The sequence below is a fragment of the Cavia porcellus genome, unplaced genomic scaffold, assembly GCF_034190915.1.
Source record: "Cavia porcellus strain 051 isolate PalLab524CR breed Dunkin Hartley unplaced genomic scaffold, mCavPor4.1 scaffold_7, whole genome shotgun sequence".
In the NCBI taxonomy this organism is placed as follows: Eukaryota; Metazoa; Chordata; class Mammalia; order Rodentia; family Caviidae; genus Cavia; species Cavia porcellus.
This window is the reverse complement of record NW_026947490.1, coordinates 20842949-20868751: the sequence shown is the minus strand read 5'-3', so window position 1 is coordinate 20868751 and position 25803 is coordinate 20842949. Positions and strand designations below refer to the sequence as shown.

General features: G+C 44.3%; 1 protein-coding gene across 1 annotated transcript; it reads left to right on the top strand.

Annotated features, from left to right (window-relative positions):
• Positions 1–825: 825 nt before the first annotated feature.
• LOC100721290 (carcinoembryonic antigen-related cell adhesion molecule 21-like) lies at positions 826–20554 on the top strand. Its single transcript, XM_063252837.1, has 10 exons — positions 826–938; positions 2142–2234; positions 2779–2870; positions 3897–3941; positions 10610–10885; positions 17619–17748; positions 18003–18186; positions 18662–18715; positions 19315–19346; positions 20278–20554. The coding sequence occupies exons 3-8, from the start codon at positions 2807–2809 to the stop codon at positions 18677–18679; spliced, it is 717 nt and encodes a 238-aa protein (XP_063108907.1). The 5' UTR covers positions 826–938; positions 2142–2234; positions 2779–2806; the 3' UTR covers positions 18680–18715; positions 19315–19346; positions 20278–20554.
• The last annotated feature ends 5249 nt before the right edge of the window (positions 20555–25803 follow it).

The following is a 25803-nucleotide window of genomic DNA, read 5'->3' as shown; positions in this document are numbered from 1 at the left end:
ACTCAACTACTAATCTATACTTAAAATATAGACCCTTGAGGTCCAAGGATTTAGAGACAGGAAGGACTGAGGTGGTAGATGATGTGACTGGGGGCAATCCCATCTGTAGGGTAAGGTTTCAGGGACACCTTCAATCTCTATGTGCACGGACTGAACTATACGTTGGGACTGTCTATGTCCTCCCTGGATGTATTCTCCCCACTTCCTTTCTGACTCTACTGTGGTCACTCCATCCCCTTAATTTATGGGTCATTGCAAATGTGTGCAGGCTACATAAGCACCCCTGACAAGCCAGGGTCCTCAGACATGCACGAAAGAGTAGGCAAGATATGAGAGGTCCCTAGCAGGGTTTCTGGGGCAAGGGATGGTAATCAGGCTGCATCTCTACATCCTGAGTGCAAGTGAAGCTCACATTCAGGGAAGTCCTTTTCTGAGTGTGGACCATGTGTTGCAGAGTTGCCCCACAGGCCATAAGGAGACCTGCCCCAGCGACTGCCCCATTACTCCTGATTTGTCCACGTGATAGAGGACCCCATGCATGGAGGAATCCACAGAAGGTCCAGTCTAGATCAATCCACAGCAGCCCTGCCTGGGCACACAGGCACATCCTAGGAGAAAGCCTTTCAAGACAGAAACTCCCAGTCATTGTCCCTGGTGGTCACAAGAGGACTTGTGGCCCTTAGCAGTCAACCCAATATATCAAGAGCCTACACTCCCACAGCAATGCACACCCAGGCATTGGTCCTGTACCACCAGTCCATGCCACAGCCTCCTCCAGGGAGCTTCCAACCTGGCTCCCTAGCAACTGACCCAAAGGCTTCACCCTGGAGACTTTGTGAGGAATGGGGCGGGGCAGCTGCCTTTGTCTCTGGGAAGGCCAGGGTCACAGGAGCTTAGGGCACAGCATTGAGCCCTCTAGTGGACGCGTCCTTCCAGAGGTACAAAAGGGCCAGGGGAGGGGAGAGGTGAAGCTGGGCTTGGACAAAGGGCAGGTGCAGAGAATGCAAGTCAAATGAGGGAGAGGGGATGAGGTAGCTGGGCTAAGGGAAGAATGGGAAGAAGCCAGGTGAGGGAAGCTTCTAGGTAGGCAGGGAAGGGTGCAGGGCACTCTTCAGTTTCCACTGACATTTGGGGCTGCTCAAACTTGTGGGGTTACCTGTGCCTTGTGGATTTTTAGCAACATCAAGAGATTCTGCCCAGTAAGACAAGGAGCATTCCCTCCCTCAGGTGTGACAATCACAGATGTCAACAGACACTGCCAAATGGCCCTGGAGGGCAAAACCCAGCCTGGCTCAGACTCACTGATGTCCTGAAGCCTAATGGAGTGTGTGTGTGAGTGGGGGCGGGGGGGTCAATTACCTGACACCAGAAGTTCCAGACCAGGCGTATACAGTGACCTCACTACTTTAGAAATGAATCGATCTTTCTATGGATTTCAACAAAAATGTGACTCAGAGGTATCTATGACTCTTACATAGAAAACAACATAAGAACTCACTGCAGTGCTACAGTAATAAAATGACATGGGGCTTGCATGAAGATTCACAAATTATCTGGGTAGATTGTGAGAATAATCCCTGAAAATTGCTCACATGATTTCTGACAAGTGTATCAATATAGCTTCATAGAGGGAGGAGTTATTTAATATTCAGTGAGAGCCAGTTAGAGCATGGTCAACATCCCTGCCACAGCCCCTAACACTGGCAACGAGTCCCTCATGATCTCCAGGGGGAGACATCAGCATACACAGTTCACACTCAGGAAAACCATTCCTGGAAAGTGAATTTAGCTTAGGCTTGGGAGCAGATGCATGCTGATTGCCATCCATAGCCCCAAGGGCACTTCTGGGTTCCTATCTTATATATGGTTTGTCCCAACCACTCCTTTCTGGAACTCTGAGGATCCATTTATGTCAAGAGTCTCAGCATGGCCCCTCATTCCTGGCAGTACCCTTGGGGTCAGAGAAGGTATGAGCACAGGTGACTCAGCAGGCCAGAGGACAGGGAGCTAGCAACTCACTCAGGGAGGATACAGATCACACTGCAGCACAGACTTTTCGAGAGGGGCACTGTCCCAGAAATCTGCCACTGACACCAGGGTTGCCCACAGCCACTATTCCCACCACACTTCTTCCTTCACAGGACATGCGGGTCATTTCCATCCCTGCCCACCCAGAACTTCAGCTCCTCCTGAAACTTTGATCAGAGACCACCTGGTGACACCAGAGACACAGGGTAAGTCCCCCTCACCACTCACCATTCATCACTCAGCTGGTCCCTTTCTGTCCCGTAGAGATATCTCTGTCATCTCTCTCCAGGCAGTACATTCTACCTTCCCAGAATGCACAAAAATCCAGGGGAGGACTGATGCTCAACTGGATTTCTCTGTATCATAGGGAAACACAGCTCTGGATTTGGGAACACCAGGGAATTTCGAGGCTGTAGATATCCTCAAAGTCAGGACAGTGCAGAGGCCAGTAAGGAGTTGAACCAGTTCTCGTCTTGGGTGACAGAGTCCCCAAGAGTCTTGGACCCAAAGTGTGGTCCGTGGTAATGTAATTTCGTACAGAAAATGGGGAATATACAGGGAAGGATGGACCCAATGGGAAAGAGGGAACCAGGCTTTCTAGACATGGAGTCCACCCCCACATCACATGACTCTGAAGCCTGCCCTTTCCCTGGGAGGAGGCTCAGCTCAGAGGGAGACAGCACAGTAGAGATGACCCTCCTGAGCAGCCTGCTTGGGAGTCTATGTTTGAGCCAAAGCTCTTCTCCACAGACGGAGGACAAAGCAGGCAGCAGAGACCATGGAGTCCCACACAGCCACGTTCCACAGAGGGTTTGTTCCCTGGCAGGGGCTCCTTTTTACAGGTGAGAGGGGACAGTCCCTGGGAGGATATACCAGAGGGTGGACCCCTAAATACTCACTGGGTCTGCTGATAAACTGGGAGTCTGAGATGACAGAGGTTTCTGTTTGGAGCAGGAGGGGAGAGAACACAAAAGAGGATCAGAAGCCTGAGGAACAGGAAACTTGCAGTGCATGGGTATTAAATAAGGAGGAAGAAAAGCTCCATTTTTCTCTGTTACAAGTTAATAATCACTGGCCACATTTCTTTTTTTCATCGACACATGGGCTCACTATGCAGTTCAGGCTACCTTTGAACTATCCATGTAGCCCAAGCTGGAATTGATCTCCCAGTGATCCCTGCTCAGCCTGCCCTGCTCAGGATTTAGGACATCAGCAACAAAACCTGTCAGGCCACTATATTTTGATTATTGATGTCAACAACAGAGTCAGAGTGACTCCAATAAAATCACACCTGGGGTATGAAGCATTGTGCTCACGCACCCCCCCCCCCCCAGAAACTGCAAACAAACCCCTGGGCACACAGGGCTCTCAGAGCCATCGCTATTCTTCTATGGTATCTGAGGTTGTTCCAGACCCTTGGATCCAAAACAATCAGACAGCGCCCTGTGCTCGCTGAGCGTTTGTCCCAGAGGGAAGAAAACTGATCAAATAGAGACATCTAGAAGGGGAAATCAGGTGTTGAAAAGAGCCACTGAGTGAAGAAAGCAGGAAAAGGTGAGAAATCGAAGAACCAGATCTCTGTATGAGGGATCAGGACAGGCGTCTCCAAGCTGCCCTCAATGGGAGCAGGGTCTGAGGGAAGTGATCAGTGAGCCATGCAGACCCCTGGGGGAGAGTGTTCCACACAGAGGGAATGACAAGTTCAAGGGCAAGGAAGGAGCGAAGTCCCACTGCTGACCATAGCTTAGTAAGAGACACGCATGCCTGCAACAGTCAAACTAAGCAATGAAAACATCTCAGGACTCAGGGCTCCATCTTTCCATCCAACAGTTTCCACTTTGATGAATTTCTCTCTGTCTCTCTTCTAGCCTCACTTTTGACCTTCTGGAGCCCACCTACCACTGCCCAATCAGGTATTGAAATACTGCCTGGGACTGTTAATATAGGGGGAAATGTTCTTCTACGACTCTACAATTTGACAGTGAAAACTTCAGAGTATAAGTGTTACAGTGGGGGAACGACTTCACCCACCACATTGATTATAACATATTCCAGAGCCACGAATGAGTTTACTACAGGGGAAGCATACAGAGTCGAGAGACAATATACCCCAATGGATCCCTGGTGATCCTGAATGTCACCGGAGGTGACCAATAATCTACAGCATACAACTCATATTTTAAAATGATGTATCTCATGAGGTGACCGAAGAGTTCCGCATAAACTGTGAGTTGTTCTCACTGACCTTGGATGTGGGATGGGGTTAATTTCACTTCACACAGAAAACTGTCAGTCCTGGATGGTGCCCCAACCCTGCTACATTTCATCCCTATGCTGGGCTTTGATCCCACAGTGCATAATGCATACAGTGGAGATGACCTTCAATAGACTGCAATCCTTTACCTGAGTCCACTTTGCAGAAGCAAGGAGAATTGGGTGGAGTAACTTGACCCAAGGAGAGCCTCTCAATCCATCCTCAAAGTCACTTCCTTTTTATGTGACATTGAGGATCTCATGCAGGGTTTGACCTGAAGGACACTTCAATCCCTTGCTTCAGACCTCTGTCCCAAGACCCTCACTAGGGTGATCCCGTGGATCTTGGGCTCAGAGGTAGTGTGACCCACTGTTTAGGAATGATGGCAGGCAGTAATTCAGTGGCTGTCTGAATCTCATACTTCTCGACAGCTGGTCTTTACCGCAGAAAGTGCACAAACACAAGACCCACATATGTGTAAGTGCACCTGGGCCTTCCTTTCTCTAAGACTTGGCATAGATAGCACAGGTATGCAGGTGCCTGAAGCCATTAACTAACTTGACTGACTCGTGAGAATCCACAGGAAGCTCAGTGTTCCTAAGAGCAAGAACACAGGAGAATGAGACTTCTCGAATTTCCTTTTCCAATTTGAACTGCTCCAATTCATTCTACAAGTAATACGTGCCTAAATGGGCAACTACTGTAGGCCAATGACACATAAATGTGAGTATTTCAGATTAATTTACCCACAACGTGCAAACCAGATACCATTTCCTGTGTATCCTATAAATGAGAGACGAAGGCACAACAAAATACAATTTCTGGACCAAGGTCACACACACCAGGGATAGCATCTCAGAGGCATTACCTATCTATGCCCAAAAACACAGCCTTGTGATCTCCACCATGGAAGATTTCTTAGATGTCTGTGAACCCGACTCCAGCTGTTGATTCATGTTTCTTAAAATTTAATCATCACCAGCTCAGACAGAGTCCGGTTAGACTAATGAAATCAAATATAGAGTTAATCAATTTTTACTCTAGAATTAAATCACCTGCTTCAATGCAATGTTCAGCGCTCTGTGCTCAGGAGACCAACCCACAGCCACCCTCATTAGACTTAGAGAGTCCTATCTTCCTGACGTGTTGAGGATCGCTTCCCTGGAGTATCAAAGAGATGGCTCTGTTCTCTTTCTCTGCACTGGATCGTGAAACCAACATGCCCAAGATTCACAGCCAAGTCAACAGTATTGTGATGAATGAGAGGAAAAATAAGCAATCAGTGAATAACCTAGACACTTTCAGAGACTGGGATTTCCACACAGCATCCTGAAAGTTTCTAGCCACAGTAGCTTCCTGTCCTGTTCACAGGCTGAGGTACTTTTTCTCTTCATGTGATCCCCTGCTTTTGAAGCGACCCCAGGAGCCATCTCACATAATGATGCTGGAACTGCTGGGCTGTGAGAAGCCTTGCAGGAGTGCTCTGATTGGCTCAGAGGCAGCTTGTGAGTCTCTTGGTCTCTGGGGATTGTGATGTCACTGAAACTGCACTGCTCCCTGCCATGGGCATTTCTGGCTCTCTCAGCTCTTTCTCTGTCCAAATCTTCTGGTCACTTCAGCTTCTGTACTACAGATTGCTGCATTCTTTCCCCCAGGCTCATGGCTGATGATCCAGCTTCCTGTCACTAACACCTGGGGCTAGACCCACCCTCCTGAACAAAAGAAAAGGTCACAGAAATCAGTCACAGCAGGTGGCCCATAAGGCTCTGTCATGAGGCAATGACCCCTGCTAGGGTGGGGCCTCTACTGAGCCCTGCACTGGGACTTGCTCCTTACATAGGGAGCACAGGCCACAAGATAAGTCCCAGCATATTCTCTGTCTATGCTGACTCAGCTGGGGGGATCAGAGGCAGAGGGACAGAACTGCAAAACCCAAAACTCCAGGCTATTTCCACCTATCTGACTCCTGACTCCATCCTGCTCCCCATGTGGGGCTCACATCTCTTCATAGTTCCACACCCCTTCCTGCTAAGGACATTGGCCTCGCAAGCACTATTTTAGGAGTTTGGTACCTGTGTCATTCACACTTGTGTCCCCATGACACCATCATCACAAACAGATCCTGTAGATTCATCAGCCATGGTATTTTTAGTTAGTCTGGTCTGATCTGGAAGAATTTAATAAAACCCTAGTGGTGCTTCCTGGGGTCAAAAGAAAAGACAGGAAATTTTACATGCCTACTTGGGCTCCTGCCTGCTTTGCCTCATTCCCAAAAGGAACTGGGAAGGTGGACTTCCAGTGTTACTAAAGTGATGTGCCACTTCTTGGAAGTTGCTATCATTCCTCATTTTACAGTAGGGATGCCTCCAACTTCCCCTCTGATGAGGTCTGTCCTCCCAACCAGGCTCACAGGGCTCCTCAGCAGGGAGCAGCTAGTTGCAAACTGATTTCAGGAACTATCTTTTATTCAGATGTGACCCGAAAAGTTTTCAGGGCTTGGCCTATGTTGCGATAGTTCTCCTAGAGAAATACTTCTTTAAGTAATTGGAATTAGATCCAAGGACAGAAATGAAAAATCCCCAGAGACATAATTTAATGTCTGAAATTGCTATCTAAATCTGTCAAAGCCCTTAGTGTCTTCATCTACCACCTACAGTGGCAATAGGGACATTAAACACCAAGAACAAGAATTTGATTCAGCGTTTTAAACTTTGTCCCCTTCCCAATGTCCTAGATCATTTATTAGACTCATGTTCCTGTCAGTCACCATGAAACCCCTGGGTTGAATCTCTCTGCATTATGGGCTCAAGCTGACCCCTGAGCTGAATACCAGGCTTGGTGTTGCTCCCCTTGTGTGTGATTTCTGCACACAAGCATCCTCCATCCGGGCTGTGGGGTCTTCTGTAAGTTTAAGCCCAGTGGCAGATCCCATTATGACTCATCTGGAGCACAGCCTTGCAAGACACAGCCTGAGAGAAAACACCTGAATCTGAGCAGTGGAGGGCTCTGCAGATAGAGGGCTCAGCACATACATGACACATGGCAAACCAGGTGGCTGGCAGTGAGGACAGGAGAGGCACCTGGGGTCTATCCATGACTAAATACTGCAGCTTGGTTCCCACATGAAAAGGCATATGCCCTTTTCAGACAAAATGTAGTTGTTCTCGTGTCCTCTGAGTGCTCAGGTCCTCATGCACCTGCCTGTAAAATGCACTCTTTTCTGGTCCTTTAAGGACTCAAGTTGACTGAGAGGTGAGACAGCTCCACTCTGGTGGAAAATGCCTTTGCCCAGACCAAAGGTACCACAAGAGGCAATCATCTCTCCGTTTTCTGAACAGCGATCTTGCTCAAACCCTACATCACAATCAACAACTCTAGCCCTGGGGAGAGTGAGGAAGCCATAGCACTGACATGTGAATCCAAGACTCAGGACACAACCTTCCTGTGGTGGATAAATGGTCAGATCCTTCAAGATGATGATAGGCTGAAACTGTCTGACGGCATCCGGAGTTTCACTTTATTCACTGTCACAGGGAATGACACAGGATCCTATGAGTGTGAAACTGAGAATGCAGTGACCTCTAAATGAAGTGACTCAGTCTCCCTGAATGTTTCCTGTGCATAACTTGTATTCTATTGTGGTCTCAGCTAACCACCCAGTAAGCAGGGTCAGAGGCAGAGGCCAGCCCACTCTCTCTCTTAGGTCCAGAAAATGGGCTTCATTTTTCGTAAATATAAAACAAAGCAAAGCAAAGGAAAACAGAACAGAACAAAGCAGATCAGAAGAAAACAATGCAAGCAACACACGATTTCAAAACAAGACAACAGGAAATCAGCAGTGGATACCATAATGTCTCTTGTTCTCTTAGACATAGTGGTCCATGTCTTCAAAATCGATGAATGGAAACAAAATTAAATAGTGTAAAACCAATCAAAACAAAAGAATGAATGCATTACAGGCCTTCAAAGTCAGACATAGGAAAATCAACTGTGGCTATCGTAATGTCTCTTGTTCTCTTCAAAATAGCTGTCTGTACCTTCACCCATATTGAAATGAAATAATAGAAAACAGGCTAAAAAACAATCAAAGCCAAGAATAAAAGCATTACTGTCCTTCACCACAAAACGATAGGAAATCCGCAATGGCTACCTTAACCCTAACCCTAACCCTAACCCTAACTTGCTTGTAGGGATTCACTCTACTACCTGTTATCTAACAACAGGGGAAGGACTCAGATTCAGCCCACACAGAGGGATACGACCTGGACTTTTTCCTGTGTACATAGTACTGGGAATGGAAGCAGGGCCTGATGAATGCTAGGCGGGTGCTGAGCCATGGAGCTGCACCCCCTCATCTGGTTGGGATGTTTTCATACCAAGATTGTGACATGGCTCAGAAGGATACTCACTCAGCCTTCTATATACAAGAAGCTTCCCCATTCCTCTGACGAAGTCACATGTGACTTTATTCTGTTCACCCCAAATGGCCCAGATGCCCCCATCATATTGCCCCAGAGTTACATTTCCATCCAAGGACAAACCTCAGCCTCTCCTGCCACACAGCCTCTAACCCACCTGCACAGTGTTCCTCGCTTGTCAATGAGAGTCACCTGCAATCCACCTAGGAGCTTTCTGTCCCTTACAACTCTGCAAATAACATTGAATCTCACACCTGCCTTGTCTCTAACCCTGCCACTGGCCTTAATAGGAGCGCTCTCAAGGATATTACAGTCACTGGGAAGTGCATTCTTGAGTGATAGCACCAACCCTAGGGCAGTGTTTTGGTAGTTTTCAAATAATGGGAAAGAAGTCACTTCCTAGCCTGTGTCCCCAGACACAAGCAAATATTCATCCTCCCTGGGCATTTGGCCCCATCCTCAAGACTGTCCTCCCCTTGATTCCTAATTCCTCATGGCTGAGCTGGAGTTCAGTGTGAAATAAAGAAAGACTGTTCTTCTAATCCCACAAAGCCTCACTGAGTGGCTGGAGATACACAGAAACTAGGATGGGGGACATCTTTAAGGTCACATCCGTTCTTTCCCTCAGTAAGTCAGCCCTTCTGTCATCTCTTTTTTACCTCTTCTGTGAGCTACAAGGAACTCACAGGGCTTTGATACATCTTTGCACTGTTTTTCTCCAAAACAGAGGAGGAAATCCCTCTTGGACAAATAACAGCAGCTCAGAGCTCTGTTCCAGCTCTGTTCCAGTCTTATATAGGAACTGGCTCTGCCCTTACTCAATCTGGGATGGAACAGGACAGGTGCAGAAGGTCTGGGTGAACTGTCCTGAATCTGCTAAATCATGTCCCCAATGGGCACTGAGCCTTCCCAGCAGGCAATGAAATGAAAAAGTGCACCTGTGGCAGATGCCTCTGAGCTGGGTACTGGCTCTGATGTTCCAGGTGTCTGAGGCTGAGAATGTACCTGCAGGTGATCCACCGTGGAGAGTGGTGCTCCCCGGTGAACTCCTGAATGGAGGGAAGGACAGGGCTAAAGGGCTAAGTTTGCAGAGAGAATGAAGCCAGTCTTTCGGGAACACTGTGACCATTTATCTCTGCTGATTTCCTTCACTGTGGCATTGAATCCACTGGTCAGGAAATCAAAGTCCTTTAAAAGTGACATGTTCTTCAGGCTACAGGTGACTTAGCTTTTACTGTTACAGAAAGAACTTGCAAAACACTGTGGAAAAGGCAGTGGGAGGCTTAGCATGGTGGCTCATGCCTTTAATCCCAGCAGTTGGGAGGCTGAGGCAAGAGCACTGTTGCAAGTAGGAGACCAGCCTGGGTGACAAAGTGAGCTCAAGGCCAGACTGAACTACATCGTGAGACCTTGTCTCAAAGAAAGAAAATGTAAATGGGTGTCTATTGAGGCTTTCCTGATGATAGCCCACCCTACCTTGCTCAGGATAATCTTTTATCTTGTTGTTTGCTCTTTTCCTCTGTCCATGCTTGCTCTGCGGAGACAGTGCCCTCCCACCTTTCACTTTGACTTTCTTAAATTAAAAGAAAAAAAGTCAATGGGAAAAAATATTCGAGCTTCCAATGACATTTTTGGACAGATTGGCTAATAACAGGTTCCTCATGTGGATCCCTCAGAGAGGTCGATGGACACTGATTGGTCTCCCTGGGTGTGCTGGGTTTAGAGGGAGGGATAGCCCGATCCTTACTGTCACCTGAGCCTAGGCATGCAACCTCTATGGAGAGTCAGGGCGGTCCTCAGAATCACCTCACAGCACTCACAGTGGCCCAGAGACTTGTTTAAATATGCAAGGAAAGGGCACAGCTAGGCCTAAGGCCCATGCTCAGTTGATTCTCTCCTCTGTCCACAGCAAGTTTGGTGAAACCCACCATCCACGCCAGCAGCACCAATCTCAAAGAAGGCGATTCTGTGGTCCTGAACTGTGTCTCAAGTGAGAGTGGCGTAACCACATCATGGTTATTTGAAGGCTATAGTCTGAAGCTCACAGAAAGAATGAAGCTGACCGTAGAAGGCAACTCCATCACCATCAAGCCTGTCAAGGTTGAGGATTCCGGGCATTATCAGTGTGAGGTCTCCAATGGTATCAGTTCCAGCAGGAGTGAAACCGTCAGGTTAAAAGTGACTGGTGAGTGGCTTCTCCTCTCCTACCTCTTCTGGGGAGAATTTCTCACCCAATAATGTGCAAGATGGATAAAAGCCACAGGGAATGTATCAGTTGAGACACAAATATAGTGAAGAGACTCACAAAGTAGTTATGATCTTTGGGTCTGACTCCACAGTCACCCCTCAGTCTTCACAGGGAGTTAGCCCCACAGACACCAGCATCTGTGGATACTCTCATGCCATATGTTGAAGTGGGTTAGCATTTACATGTGACTCTGAGAATTCTCCTACATATTTTTGATTGTTTGTTTGTATTACTAGGGATTAAGACTAGAGCCACATTCCTAATCCCTTCTTTTTTTCCCCTTGGTACAGGGAATCAAACTCAAGATCTCATGCCTGACAGGCAGGCATTGTGCTGCTGAGGTATATCCTCAGCCTATTTCTTCTTCTTTTATTTTGAGACTGTCTTACTAGATTATCAAGTTGGGAAGACTGTACTCACACTTGTGATTCTCTAGCCTCAGCTCTGCAGAGTGCCAGGTCTACAGAATAAGCCACCATACTTAGTTTTCCTATATTTTAAATCATGGCTACACTATTTCCAATACCAAATGCAAGGTAAATTATTCTTGTGCTCCACTTTTTAAAGAATAATGAAGAGAAAAATGTCTGTACATTTTCTAATGTGGGCCCATTCTTTTTTCTGAAGAGTTTTAAACCTCAATAGTTGCTTAAATCCGTGCATGCAAGGAAGCCAACCATACAGTTTCTTATCCTGAGTGTGGCATTGATTGTCACCTTGCACAAGATTTTTTAAAATCTATTTTCTGTTAACTTTCCTGTGCTATGTGGTAAAATATACACAAGACTTATTATTTTAACCATTTTGAAATGCACAGTTCCTTGACATTCGGTACAGTCATTTTGTTATGTAACATTGCCACTATCCATTTCTGGAAATTTTTCATCTTACCACACTAACACTTTATACCCAATATACAATAACACCCCATTCCACCACTGCACAGCCTCCAGTAACCCCCTTCTTTCTGTATTTATTTGTATTCTAAGCCTCTCACACAAAGGAGATTATGCAATATGTCTTCATGTCTGATTTAGTTCACTTAGCATAATGTCTTCAAGGCTCTATCCATTTTGTAATATGTACCAGAACTTTGTTCCTTTATTTTTATTTTTTAAGACCATGATAGTCTATTGTATGGATATACCACTTTATAGGGTATACTTCATGTCACTTACTCATCCATCAATAGATTTTAGGATTGTTTCCATGTTTGGTCGATTAATAATTCTGTCCATGAAAAAATATGCAGATACCTGTTCAAACTCTTGATTTCAGTAAGGTTGATACTGAGTTGTGGAATTACAAAATAAGAAACAGTATCTTTTGAGGAAGCCCTATACTGAGTTCCACAGTGACTGCCCCATTTCACATTCCCACCTACCCACATGCACACAAGTCCCGATTTCTCTACATCCTCAAAAAGACTTGTGTTTTGATGGTAGATATCCTACTGGGTGTGAGGTGGTTTTGATTTGCCCCTCCCTAATAACTAATGATATTCCACATCTTTTTATATTCTTACTGGCCATTTTTATATCTTCTTTAGAGAAATGGCTGCTCAAGTCTGTTTTTTACATGGATTGTTTGGGACTTTTTGTTTTTGTTAAACTGTAATAGTTTTGCTTTACTATTTTGCATTTTTAGACAGGGTCTCACTACGTAGTCCAGGCTGGCCTTGAACTCACAGTGATCCTCTGCTGCAGCCTCCCCAGTGCTAGGGAGACAGGCATGTGCCACCAAGCTTGATTGTAGTAGGAAAAACATTTGTGTGATATTTACAATGTGGTTGTTTGATATTTGTTTATGATATAAAACGGTTGAACTGAGATAATTATCCATCACCCCTCTTATCTATCATTTGTATGGTAAGATATTTGAAATATATTGTTAGTACTTTGAAATATACATTATCATATACTGTAACCGTCCCGCTGTCCAATAGGTCTCAAAACACGTTCCTCTTGTCCAGCTGAAACTTTGAACCCTTTGACCAACTTCCCATTCGCCTCCTCCCCTGCTGCCCCATCTCTCAAAGCCATCACTCTCCTCTTTAGTTCAAGTTTGGTGTTTTTTAGATTCCACATATGGGTGAGATCATGCACTATTTCTCTCCCTGTTCCTGGATTATTTCACTAAACTAGGTTTATCTATGCTGCCGAAATCACAGAAGAGACTTCCTTTCCAGGCTAAACAGTATTCCTCTGTGTACACAGACCATGTTGTCTTTATCCGTTCATCCACGATGGACACTGAGTTTCCATATCTTGGTCTTGTAAATAATGCCGTGTTTAACACAGGAGTTTAGTTACCTCTTCAAAAGATGATTTCAAATTCTTTGTACATAAATCCAGAAGAGGAATTTCTGGGTCATAGGTGGATAACATCCTTTCACACACAGAACCTTTTAATTTTCAAGAGGTCCAACTTACCTATTTTATTCTTAGTGTTGTTGCCTGTGCTTTGGTTTTCAGAGCCAAGAAATCATTGCCAAATCCAACATAACCAGGGTTTTCTATCTATTTGCTGGTAACTATTTTACAGTTTAGCTGTTACATTTAGGTATTTGGCCCATTTGGAATTAATTTTACTTTATAATGTCAGGTAAAGGTTCAACTTCTTTCATGTGCATGGAGATTCAGGTTTTTCAACATCTTTGTCAAAGAAACCTTTCTGCATGTAACAATACGAGCATCCTCATCAAAAATACTTTGCACACTGGAGTCCTGTTGTATACAAAGAATCACTTCTAACATTCTGTAGCACAGCAGGATAACTATATCTGTCAGTGCTTAATTCTGTATTTCAAAATAAGTAGCAATGACAGTTTTAAATGTACACAATGCAAAGCATGATAAAGGCTGATGTGATGGGTACCAATTGCTCTGATCTGGTTGTCACACATTCTATATAAAATATTCAATGCCACATTGTACCCCATGCATAGGTGTTCTTACATGACAATTAACGTTTTTAAATAGTTTAAAATCATTTGGCCATTCATGGGAGCATTCGTTTGTCATATTTTTATCTGTTTCACTGATTATGTATCTTTATTCATGCCAGGAGCATACTGTTTTGATACCAAAGCTTTGTACTAAATTTTGAAATCAGGCTGTGTGACTCCAATTTTATTCTTCATTTACCATTGTATTGGGTATTCTGGGGCTCTTAAGATTACATATGAATTTTAGAATGGATTTTTCTATTTCTGCAAAACCTGTCCCTGGGTTTTGTTTTTTTTTGTTGTTGTATTACTGGTGGTTGAAACTGAGGCCTTCACACTAGCTACATTCCCAGCTACTGCTACCACCACCCCGTTTTGTGCTTGGGGTCTCACTAATTTGCTCAATTGCCTGTGCTGGGCTTAAACTTGTCATCATCCTGCCTCATCCTCCCACAGTGCTGGATTTACAGGATGCACCATGATGACTATCTGAAAATCTCACTGAACTTTCGACAGGACTGGCACTAAATCTATAGATCATTTGGGGTAGTACTGTCTCTTAATCACATTAAGTCTTCCAATATCTAAGCATAGGTAAGGTACGGTGGTACAAACCTGTAGTCCCAGCACTTACAGAGGGGATTGAAGAGGAGGCCAAACCAAACTACATAGCAAGACCTTGTTTCCAAAAAACATTTTATGTACTTTCTAATAATTCCCATTTATGTACTTTCTAATATTTTCAGCAAAGTTGTATAGTTTTGTTGGGTACTAGTCTTTCAGCTCCTTGATAAAACTGACTGATTTGCAGTACTGAGGATTGAACCCAGGGCTATTACACTGAGCTGGCTCGCCAGTGTTTTTGTTATTGGTGGTTTTGTTTTGTTTTTTGTGGACATAAGTATTACTAAGTTGCTAAATTTTCCAGGGTAGACTTGACTTTGTGATCCTTCTATGTCAGCTTTCTAGTATCAGGTCCTGACCTAGATGCTCTGACTCCCAAACAAGTGTCTGGCGGAGATTTAAATAAAATGAGACAAGTGATATGATTTTAGAGCTCCAGTAGAGTCAAAACCCTTTACCTGAGCTGGAGTCTCTGAGGGCTAAGACAACGACGTCTCTGGACTGCCCACTTTATTTGGTCCAACAACAAGCTGGGGCAGGGAAACTGAGGAAGGCGTAGGCAATGAGCAGGACCTCAGGAGTCACTTCAAGAATATCTCCAAATCAAGTCAATTCAGTGTAACTGTTTTATCATGAAAACATGGTAGGAGTGAGACTGTAGGAGTAATGCCTGCAGCTCCAGTCTCCATAATACTTAATTGATGTTTGAGCCAAGGGTCCACAGCTATGGCCTCATCTTGCCCTTTGAGGTATCTCTGGCCTCACAGGCCATTATAGGCCTCAGCCAGGACCAATAATTCACAGAGGTTCACTTACTATGAATCAGCTCCCGTAGCCAGGCAAGAGGCTGAGGCCTAGGACAGAGTTGCAGATAAACACAGAAAACCTATTAGTTAATTTTAAATCCCGCTCAGAGCCGCTGGGTAGTGGTCTCCAACATTCTAGAGCACTAGGTTTATAGCCATGGACCACCACAGTCAACTTGGTTTATTTCTAAGTACTTTATTCTTTGGGATACTCTTATAAAAGGATTTTAAAAAATGTCCTATTATATTGCTCATGCTTAGTATATAGAAATACAACTGAGTTTTGCATTTGATTTCATTAGTCTGTAAATGTTGAATTTGTTAATTACTGATAATACTTTTGGAGTAGAATTTTCTATCTATAAGTTGTCATTTGGAAAGGGATATAAGTTAACTTCTTTCCAATTCGGATGTCTTTCATTTCTTTTTCCTGCCTTGCTCTTGCTAGGGTGTCTAATACTACATTGAACAGAGTTAAATGTAAAGCACCTGTATTGCTCTTAATCTTACCAGGAAAGTTTTTATTCTTTCACCACTAAGTCTGATATTTATGTAGGTTTTCATACAAGGTCTTTTACTTATTTCTATTCCTAGTTTGTTGTTTGTTTTGTTTCATTTTCTTTTTGTTTCTTTCTTCCTTTTTTTTTTCTTTTTTTTTGGCTTTGTTTTCTTGTACTGATGATAGAACCCAAAAGGTTTCTACCACTGAACTAAATTCTCGGTTCTTTTAATTTTGTGTTTCAGACTGAGTCTTCGCAAGTTGTCGGCATAAGTCTTGAATTTACAATATTCCTGCTTCAGTATCCATAGGAGCTGAGACTACAGGTGTTTGCTATGCTACCCAGCCTAGTTTGAATTTTTTCTGGTTTTCTTTTTTTCAAATGAATTTTAACAAATGCTTTCCCAGAGTCAGATCTATTCTTACATTCTATTTCTTCATGATTCTTTGTGCTTCTCGGATACTGCACATTCCACATGTGTTAACCAATTGTTGTTATAAAATTATTCACAGTATACTTAAAATGCTTACTTTCTAAAAAACTGATAGTAATGTCTACTTCACTTCTCGTTTTAGTAATTTGAATCTTGCTCTTCCTTAGTTAATCCAGTTAAAGCTTCTCAGCTTTGTCCACCTTTTTAAAAAAAATCAATTTCTGATTTAACTGATTTTTGTCAACTGTTTTTCTGTTCTGTTTTATTTATGTTTATCCTGAGCCTTATTGTCTTCCTTCCACTAGTTTTCATTTTTGTTTATTCTTTTTCTATATGTCTAACTCCTATTTGATTGTTAAATTGGGATCACGTTTCTTAAATGTAAGCACCTACTGCTGTGAGCATCTTGCATAGGGTTCTTAATTTATCTGAGAGTCAGATAACCCAATTGTAAATCACAATAAAAGTACTTGCTTCATATATTTCATATAATAACCAGCCAATCAGGAAAATGGCACAGGCAGATAAAACTTCCATAAGTGTTATCTGCTATTACTACTACTATTATTGTTAGCTTTGAAATCAGACAGCCAGATATGCTTCTTGTGAGCCATATGAAGGTAAGTAAACTTTTCAGCAGTCTTAGCACAGTGTGTCATCCATAAAATGGACATAATGTCTACCTCACAGAGGGACCCCAGGAGAGTCCTCAGATCATGGTGCAGATCTCATCTATATGTAGGGGAAACAGTGTAAACAGAAACTGTGTGTAAACAGAAACTTAGGACTGCAGTGCAGTTAGATCTCAGACAGATGGCACAAGGCTGATGAAAGGCTGATGAAGAATTCTCGATGCAAAGTCTCCCAGCAGAGGAAAGCTGTGTCCTGCAGACCTGGGCGTCTTTATGCCCCTGTTAACCGCGGTGGGCAGCATGGTCTCTATGAAAAGGAGGTGATGAATTCTGAGTGCGCAATAACCTGCGCCTGCTGTCAAGTAAGCCCTTGCCACAAGAGAGCTGATAGGCACATATTCATGGCCAGCACAAACAGAACCCCAGACAAAAGTTGGAACCACAAACAATAGGAAGTTACAACATACAGAAATAACAATCAGCCTTCCTCACATTTCCAAAGCCTTCAGGCACCTGCAAAGGCCAGGATAGAATTGTGGGAAGATAAAGCACCAGTAAGGGGGGCGCATTACAAGGCCTGCCAGTCACCTCACTGCAACACATTCCGTAAGACGTGTACTTGTCAAAGGAATAAACAGAGCTACATCATGTTAAGAATTGTGTCTCAAGGCATCCCACTAGAAAGCAGTTTCATTTTCATTGCCTTTTCTCTTTCCTTTCCATGGCAGCTAAGGCAGAAACACCAGAGCCAGCTGGCTCCTCGCTGGTGACCGGCATGGGCATGATGATTTTAATTCTAACTGTGGTGATTCTGATAAGTGTCGTGGCATATAAAATGGTTCACAGAAAGACTGGCGGGTATGATGCCCTTTCCACTTCTTCCTCCAACGCTCTCTGCCGTGCTTGGGGGAGGGGGACAGCACTTTTATCCTCCGACTTGGGTCTGGACTTCCTCTTTACTTTCCTAAACTCCTGCTGCTCAGTCTTAACTCCAGTGGGTCTTCCTGCTCCTGTCCTCATGCTCCTTGTATTCCATTCCACTGTCTCTTGGCTATGGTTTTTCTCATCCATGGTTCAAGAAACAGATTCAGTTATGTTCTTCATCCCTCCAGTGAGCAACCCAAGGTCGAAGCACCTGCAGAAATTAAACCAACGGAGCCAACAGGGCCAACAGAGCCCCCACAGCCTGAACAGCCCCCACAGCCTGAACAGCCCCCACAGCCTGAACAGCCGCCACAGCCTGAACAGCCCCCACAGCCTGAACAGCCCCCACAGCCTGAACAGCCCCCACAGCCAGTAAGTAATTTACTCTGTTGGTCACAGTAGCAGGATGAGGGAGCAAGGCAATTCAGTAGAAAATATAAAAAAGCAAAATCCTTTTGGACAGTAAATAACGTAAGGGGGAAGAAACAAACTCTTCCTATGCAAAACAAAATAGGAGAGGCACATATATAAGGGAGGCACAGAAGGGTCAACAAAGACTAAATCCGCAAGGTTTGGGATATAGCTCAGCAGCAGCATTTGCCCTGGGTTTGACTCCAGCACCAGGAAAAAAAGAGCTAAAAACTAGACATCTGGAAACAGGAAGGGAGGAAGCAGGAATTATGGTGAGCATGAAGAATGAGGACAAAGAGGAAAAACAACGCCAACTGTAAAATGAATTGACATCAGGGAGTGTCAAGGAATTATCTGTTGACAGTGTCCTTGCTAAGCCAGGGACCAAAGGCCCTGCACATGGGAATAGCAGTCACACTTTCTGATATCTTTTTAGGGAAACCCACCAGCATGATCTCACAGAGCACAAACCCTCAAGTCTACCATCGCAGTAAGTAAAGCCACTCACCCTGTCAGAATGAGTATGTTCGACCATGTGCCCTGCCCTCGCAGAGAACCCTAGATTCACCAACTACACTGCCCAGTCTCAATTGTGCTGTACTTCCCAGCCCTAAGATGACACAGGTCCTGAAAACCTTCCTAGTCACAAGAGTCCCCTGAGACACAGCCAGGAGAGAAGCTCACTCCCCTGAGCTAGGCAGGCTCCAGGAGCCATTTCTTCACATTACTCCTCCTTTGTCTCTATGATGGATGCGGGCACTTCCTCACTGTAACTTTCCTCTGTTCCTGGGTGCTCTGGTGCTATGGGCCCTCACTGCCCCTTCTTGCCATTAAAGCATGTTGCTAAGAAACACATGGTGGGGAAGGGGATCGAGGCCTTGCAAACCAGTAGAAATGATCAGAGGTGACTGGAGGTCTCCCGTGTCTGTACTCCCCACCACTCATCTGTGTCTAATGCCCTCAGTCTGGGCCACAGATTCTAAGGGAAGCAAGTACAGCCACAATCTGCTATCTCCTGCAGCTAAATCATAAGGCCTTAAATCAGCTTTGCACTTCCATGGTGTAGTAACTCTGCTTTTGCTTCCCCAGGTCCAGGCCTCTCTGATAACTCCCCTGACAAGGTAATCACAGCCATGCTCACGGGCTCATTTTCTCATGGAAATTTTCCTGGGGAGAATGGGTTGTTCCTGAAGACTCAGATATATGTTCAAGTTGGGCCTAAATTCTTCAATAGAGCATCAGAGAAGGATTGGTTAATTACTTCCATGAGTCTACTTCACAGCAACTTTGGACTTTGGAAATATTTACACCTTGGCTATGTGTCACTCTTAGCAGGGAAGACCAGTAACTCTTTCACCCTTAACACATAACATCATCTCTTTACTCTTCAGGTTTGCTCACAAGGAGATTGAAGTGTTGACATGCAATAACTCGTAAAACAGCTAGTACCATGCCCCAAACAAGAAGTCACCACTTCCTACTCCTTTATCTACCTAAAGTCTGATCCTGCTGTTACTGTCAAAGGATAAGTTCCATTATACGGGACCTTCAGTACTGGTTCCTTTATAACAATTTTATAGGATTTTTTTCAACTGAAGCTTTCCATGCAATATACACACATACTAAAAAAATGTTCACATAAGAATAGGGTTACAGGTTGTGAACTTTCACAAGATGAACACACGCATGAAAACATCACCCCAATCAAGACTCTATATGTCTACCCACAAAAAAGAATCTTCGTAGTGTCTACTAATGATCATGACCTTGATCCTAACAGCACACCCTTGTAGGCACCTGTGTTCTTTCAGTTAGTGTTGTTTTATGAGATTCGCCCATGTTGCATATGTCTGTGGTTTGTTCCTCCTCACTGCTATTATCATATTCCACTGTATCACAGCATCACCATAATTTATCCCTTCAAAGGACCATTCAGCACCATTTCAGCAAGCAGAGATCAGCCCTTTTCCAAAGCTAAATGTTTCAATGAGGTGACAGCCACAATGAAGTTCCATGATAGTAATTTAATTGAAGGCTGCTTGTACGTTACAGGTGGATGAAATTGCATATTCTTTTCTGAACTTCAATAACCTACAACCAAAGCAATCAACTTCACACTCCCCGCTCCCCACAGTACCAGAAACAGTTTATTTGGAAGTGAAAAAGAAGTGATGCAACCTATCCTGTCACAGCACTGCTGACCTACTCCATGGCATCCCTGGAGATTTCTTTACACTTGGAGGAAAAAGAAAATCAGCCCCCTACTCTGTCTTCCCACATGCAGCACCTCCAGGCTGCAAGGCCTCTCTCCAATGTCAATAAATGAAAAGGTACATCGGGAGACTGTAGGAAACACTACTTCCTTGTCATTGAAAGATGGCAAAGCCAATTCTGGATGAGAAGTTCCCTGCTGCTCCCTTCTCGCAGTCTAGATTTGTTTTAAAGTTATTTATGCAGAGTATACTCATTTCCTTCCATCCCACTTCTATCCTATCGAGTGTAGTTGAATTCGCCACCATTTGAGGGTTATTTCTTTTCTATTTAATTGTGTGTGCCAGGAAAAAAAAGGATGGTGGAGGAGGTAGAAAGTAAAATGAATAATAGCTTTTCCTTTCTTTCCAAATTCTCATGTGAACCTGCCATGCTCAAGAAAGTCAGATAAGCAACCAGTAGTGTCCTTGGAAATTCTATGCTTTGTCTCCTGGCACAGGGTCTAAAACACCTTGCTGTTTTGCGAGAATACCTCGTAAGCACTTTGCAAGCCTATCTCCAGAGAATCCACTAAAAACCACTGGGGAAATGAATTGCAAAGACTCACAGGTAACTCGAAATGGGAAGTGCAAAAGTGCACATAAATCTTTAATACCTCTGAGGGTTTGGAGTGTTGTAGTGGCGGACTGTGAGGAGAGCAGTTAGTCAGGACACTGTATTGATAATATTATTTTATGATATTCACCTAGCATTAAACACAATAAAGTGCAGGAAATGTGTCCACAACACTAAAGACCAAGAATATTCGGGCAAGGGCCTGGATTCTACAGCGAAGTCCTGCATGCCACCAGCTGAAGACCTGGAGCCCATGACAATGCCTCCCATGAGTCTCACTGGAAGTATAGAGCCCTGGAGAAGGTTACTGAACAAAAGTCTGTGTCACAGATCTGTGCTGGATAGGCCCAGTGGTCCAGGTTGGAATCTAGAATGGTCTATGTCAGCAGGGTGAATGAGCTGTGTTGGTAGATTGAGGGTTCTATTCTGGAGCTGAGATGCCACACTCAAAACAAGGCCCAGGGCTGCCCTGAAAAGCATTACAGCCTTCCTCAGTGACACTGCGGTTCTGAGCTCCTCTGCCAATAAAAACAGTCTAATACGTGCCAGAAAGCCAAGCATGACAAGTTTCTCCTGGAGATTAAACACCACACATCTTCCCCTCTGAAGCCAGGAAGCCATGCTCCATGTAAGAACCAGACCTCCCCCAAAGTGAACCACAGCAACTCTCACCAGCAAACTCTGAGCTCCTCTGATGGTAATGGTTGAACTCATATTGGAGAAGCTATTTTATGATGAGTTTCTCCAGGAGAACCACCGGCTCAGAAAGCAACACTTAGGAGAACCCACAACACCATACTTTTCTTCTCAACATATCTATTTCTGCTGGTAACTCTCCTCAGGTGGGCCATCTACACTCAGCAGCATGCTGACTTAATTCAGTTGGTGTTAAGTTGACCACCAGTTCTTTATCCATTACATAGAGCAGTTCACTTTGAGACATGCAGTCTTCTGGAAACTCAGGAAAAAAACAGAGTTGTCCTTCATTCAGTATTTAAAATTTTTGGTAAAGAATGCACAACTGGAGACATGTAATTTTTCCCCTTTTCTGAGACATTTTACCATTTTAAATTTTGTAACTGCTTATTTCTACAAAAAGGTTATTTTTAATTAGCTCTATAAGCTCATCTTACCACGTTGGTATGTAGGAAGCCACCAAAACTACTCAGGTCCCCTTGGCCAGGAGCCTCTCAAGTTTTTTTGTCAAAGACTCCAAGAAAAAATAAGAAGAGGTTTTGCTCATTCACGCCAAAATGGACCTGGCTCACTTTGAAGCCACTTCAGACCAGCTACATTTCTGATCCTTATTGTTGCTTGTGCATTTTCTACCTGTCAGCCCTAAAGTCTCAGGGCACCTTGGCCTCTGCAATGGTGTGTTTGAGCTCTGCAAAGCTCCCTAAAGGGAACCATAGGCTCCTGCTGATGGCTTTGTTTACAACCTGGGAAACTCCCCTGGTGCTGATGCCCTTAGGATTGAGGGCCACAAAAGGCCATAAAGGGCATGAGGGTTACCCCACCCTGGGGTTTCTGATTGGCCTCTGAAACATTCCTTTTCTCCCATGGGATCTATGAGTCCCAACAGGACTTAGAATAAAAAGGGAAAAGAGAAGGAAGACAAATGTATTTCGCAAGAAGCCATTTGCTACTACACAGAGAAAACATCTTTGGGGCTGTAAGGGGAAGGTTTTATTTGATGTTCACTTCTGGATCGCATGCTATGCCTAACAGGTCTCCTCTAACAGAATTCACTGGGAGTTCTCCTACTCAGGTACCTCTTCCAGGGATTTCTAGCCCTGACACTGACTGTTTGCACTTTCCCTCCTCCAAGCTGTGCTGGATTATTTAAATTTGCCTGGCTAAAGCCCCTTCCAATGATATGTAAAATTTTCTCTATATTTATAATAAAACTATATATCAGACATCGATATGCTGCTTCATGTTAACACTGCATTAGACAGTGTCTTCCTTACAGATAAAAGAAAAAATGGGTCACTGAGGAGTCAAAGGAAGCCCAGTTTGAAATCTGTAGGTATGGATGCAGAGATCAGAGAATTAGCTAAATCCATTTGCACCTCCACTGCCACAGTGAGGGCAGCTGGGAGGAACCTGCTGGAAGGAACTGCTTGTCTTCCTCTGGGAAAGAAGGTGACTTAAAAGTGAGAGACTTCTTAGTCTCTTCATGGGGGGCGGAAACACCTCCCACACAGGTGACTAGTGAAGCAGAGGGAGCCACACAACTGTCACTCTCAAGCATCTCCACAGATGGTCCTGTGGAGTCTCCAGCACCCTTCCACATCTCCCTCCTTATGAGTTCCCGTGTTGTGCCCTCTTAATTATCCTGAACAGCTTTCATTTATTCCACTTTAACCTATTGTCTCATTTTGAACTCCTGGAAGCAGCTGAAATGTGTGTGATGCCTTTTCCTGCCTCATCCCCTGTTTCTCATTCCTTAAACCAGGGAGGCAGAAAAAAGTAAGTCTCCATCCCTTGATCAAACTCAGAGGTAGTTTCATGCTTTCACATCATCTAAGTCCACAGGTAACCTTCCTTTCTGGGGCTTCTCCCTGCAACCTAAATATTCCTCCTCACACCACAGCCAGGGCCAGGCCCTTCAGGTCTCCCTCCACCCTGCCCTGCCCTGGGCTTCACAGCCCTCCCTGCGGGAGGCTCCTTCATCTACTTCCTACTGCTTCCCTGAACTCCTGGCTGCCATGTCCAAATGCAGTCTACACAACTCCTGTAAACTGGCTCCCCTCGGCTCACTCCTTTCTCTGAGTGACTCCCCCAAAGTCTCCCAGCCCTGCTCTGTGGTTCTCACATTCAACACAGCATCTCCCCAAACCACATCGATTCTAAGGTCTCTCAGCTGTGTCATTCTCTCCATTCCTGTAACCTAACTGCACCAGGCTTTCAGAACTGTGGGAGGACTGGGCTTCTTTCCCCAGTCTTTCCACAGAAGTCTTCCTACATACCGCTGCCCTGTTACCTTCCTAACAGCTGGTTCACTCTCCTACTGAAGCATCGACTGTGGCCTGTAAATTCAAATCTTTTCTATTCTTTCTTATTTCCCTCACTAACACACTGTAGTATAATCCCACTACTCTAGGTACATCTGTCCCCTACAAATCCCTGCTTGGCCTAAGAATGCTGTTACAGATAGGTCTAAAACGGTGGTCAACACATAGCACAGGTTCTGTTTTTCTTTTAAGCAAAAGATATTAACACATGAGGTGATTTTCTCAAATTAAAACCATAGCATTCAGGTTTAATTGCACTGTTGGCACTTTGCAATACATCAGTGGCCTGGGGTTGCAGTGGGGCACTGGTCTCTAAGCTATTTGCCATCACTCCCCTAAGATGTCCCCCAAAGGCACAGGTGTTCAGCAGAGAGTGGAGCTTTTGGAAACCTGACTGGGATCATGAAGACTCTGACTTCATGTGGATCAGTGTATAGATAAGTTCGGAAGCTGAGTGGGTTCGCTAGGGGAGGTGTGAATTGGATACACCAGGTCATTAGGAGCATGGCTTTGAACATTACATGTGATCCTGGCCCCTTCCTTTCTGGTTACTTCATTCTCTCTCTCTGGCTGCAGTGAGAGGAGCAGCTCTCCCCTGCCACACCCCTCCATTTCTGCCTTTCTGCTTCCAGCCAGCTGTTAGGAAATGCCTACGAAACTGTGGCCTGAAGCACAGGTGACATTGAGAAAAACAACATGTAGCTGGAAGAACATTCAGGGTGGTGGTGTGAGATAAGTAATCTATCCTGCCAGTCACAGAGAGGTACTCAAGGAGAAATGGATGGCAAGTGGCTAAATTTCAAGGGCTGACAGTAGCAAGTATTTCGAGCTGGGGAATAACTAGTGCTCTTATAAATAGCTGCTGGAAATAAAAGTGGGACAACCACGCTACAGAACAGTGTGGCAGGCCACTGTGCGCTCTCTGGCTTCAGTGGCCTGCTCTCACCCTGGAGCATATTTCTCTTCCTACCTTTAGTAAATATATATCTTCGCTATTAAAAAGTATGAGAGTTTTCTTACACATATAAAAATACATGCCTATAATTTTGCATTCCCACACCTATTATATTACATAATATATCAATCTGCATCTTGATTAGTTTGATTTATAGCCTGTATTATATCTTCTAAGATCCTGATTGCTGCACAAGGTAACGTAATGGTAGACATGAACTGATACCACAAACTCGGTTACAGGGCTTAGGTGCCCTTTTAGAATCCCACGTCCCACAGCACCACATGGAGCTGTTTCTGCTCTCAGAGAAGCCAACATGCCAATTCATTGGAATGTGACAGAAAGACTATTACCAGTGTCCTCTGCAGACATCATAAAGGACTACAGACTGCGTGACTTAATTTTCCAGTGCTGAGGATCAAACCCAGCATCTCTCTTACACATGCTAGGCAAGGACTCTACCACTGAGCTTCCTCAGCCCCAAAATGGATGGATGTGTATTTCACAGTTCTGCAAGTCCAAGATAAGGTCTCAGCAAATTTGGTTTCTTTGTTCTTTTCTTTCTCTTTTTCTTTGTTTTTTAAACCTTAAATTAGATTTATTTGATATGTAAAAGCTGTGCACATTAATAGATCACCATGTGATGCATTAATACCCACTTTCTTTAATGTTTAAGTTAGTTTGAGTACATATGCATTTCCTAAAACTGTTTTTTGTCTTTGTTTTATTTGGTGGTGTTCTTTTGGTACTAGAGATTGAACTCCTGGTGTTTGCACTAAA

Bases quoted from the DNA above. Each gene is read 5' to 3' on its own strand.
- LOC100721290 (XM_063252837.1), top strand. From the start codon at position 2,807: ATGGAGTCCCACACAGCCACGTTCCACAGAGGGTTTGTTCCCTGGCAG. The intron at 2,871-3,896 runs GTGAGAGGGGAC...TCTCTCTTCTAG, and splicing joins GCAGGGGCTCCTTTTTACAG to CCTCACTTTTGACCTTCTGG. The intron at 3,942-10,609 runs GTATTGAAATAC...CTCTGTCCACAG, and splicing joins ACCTACCACTGCCCAATCAG to CAAGTTTGGTGAAACCCACC.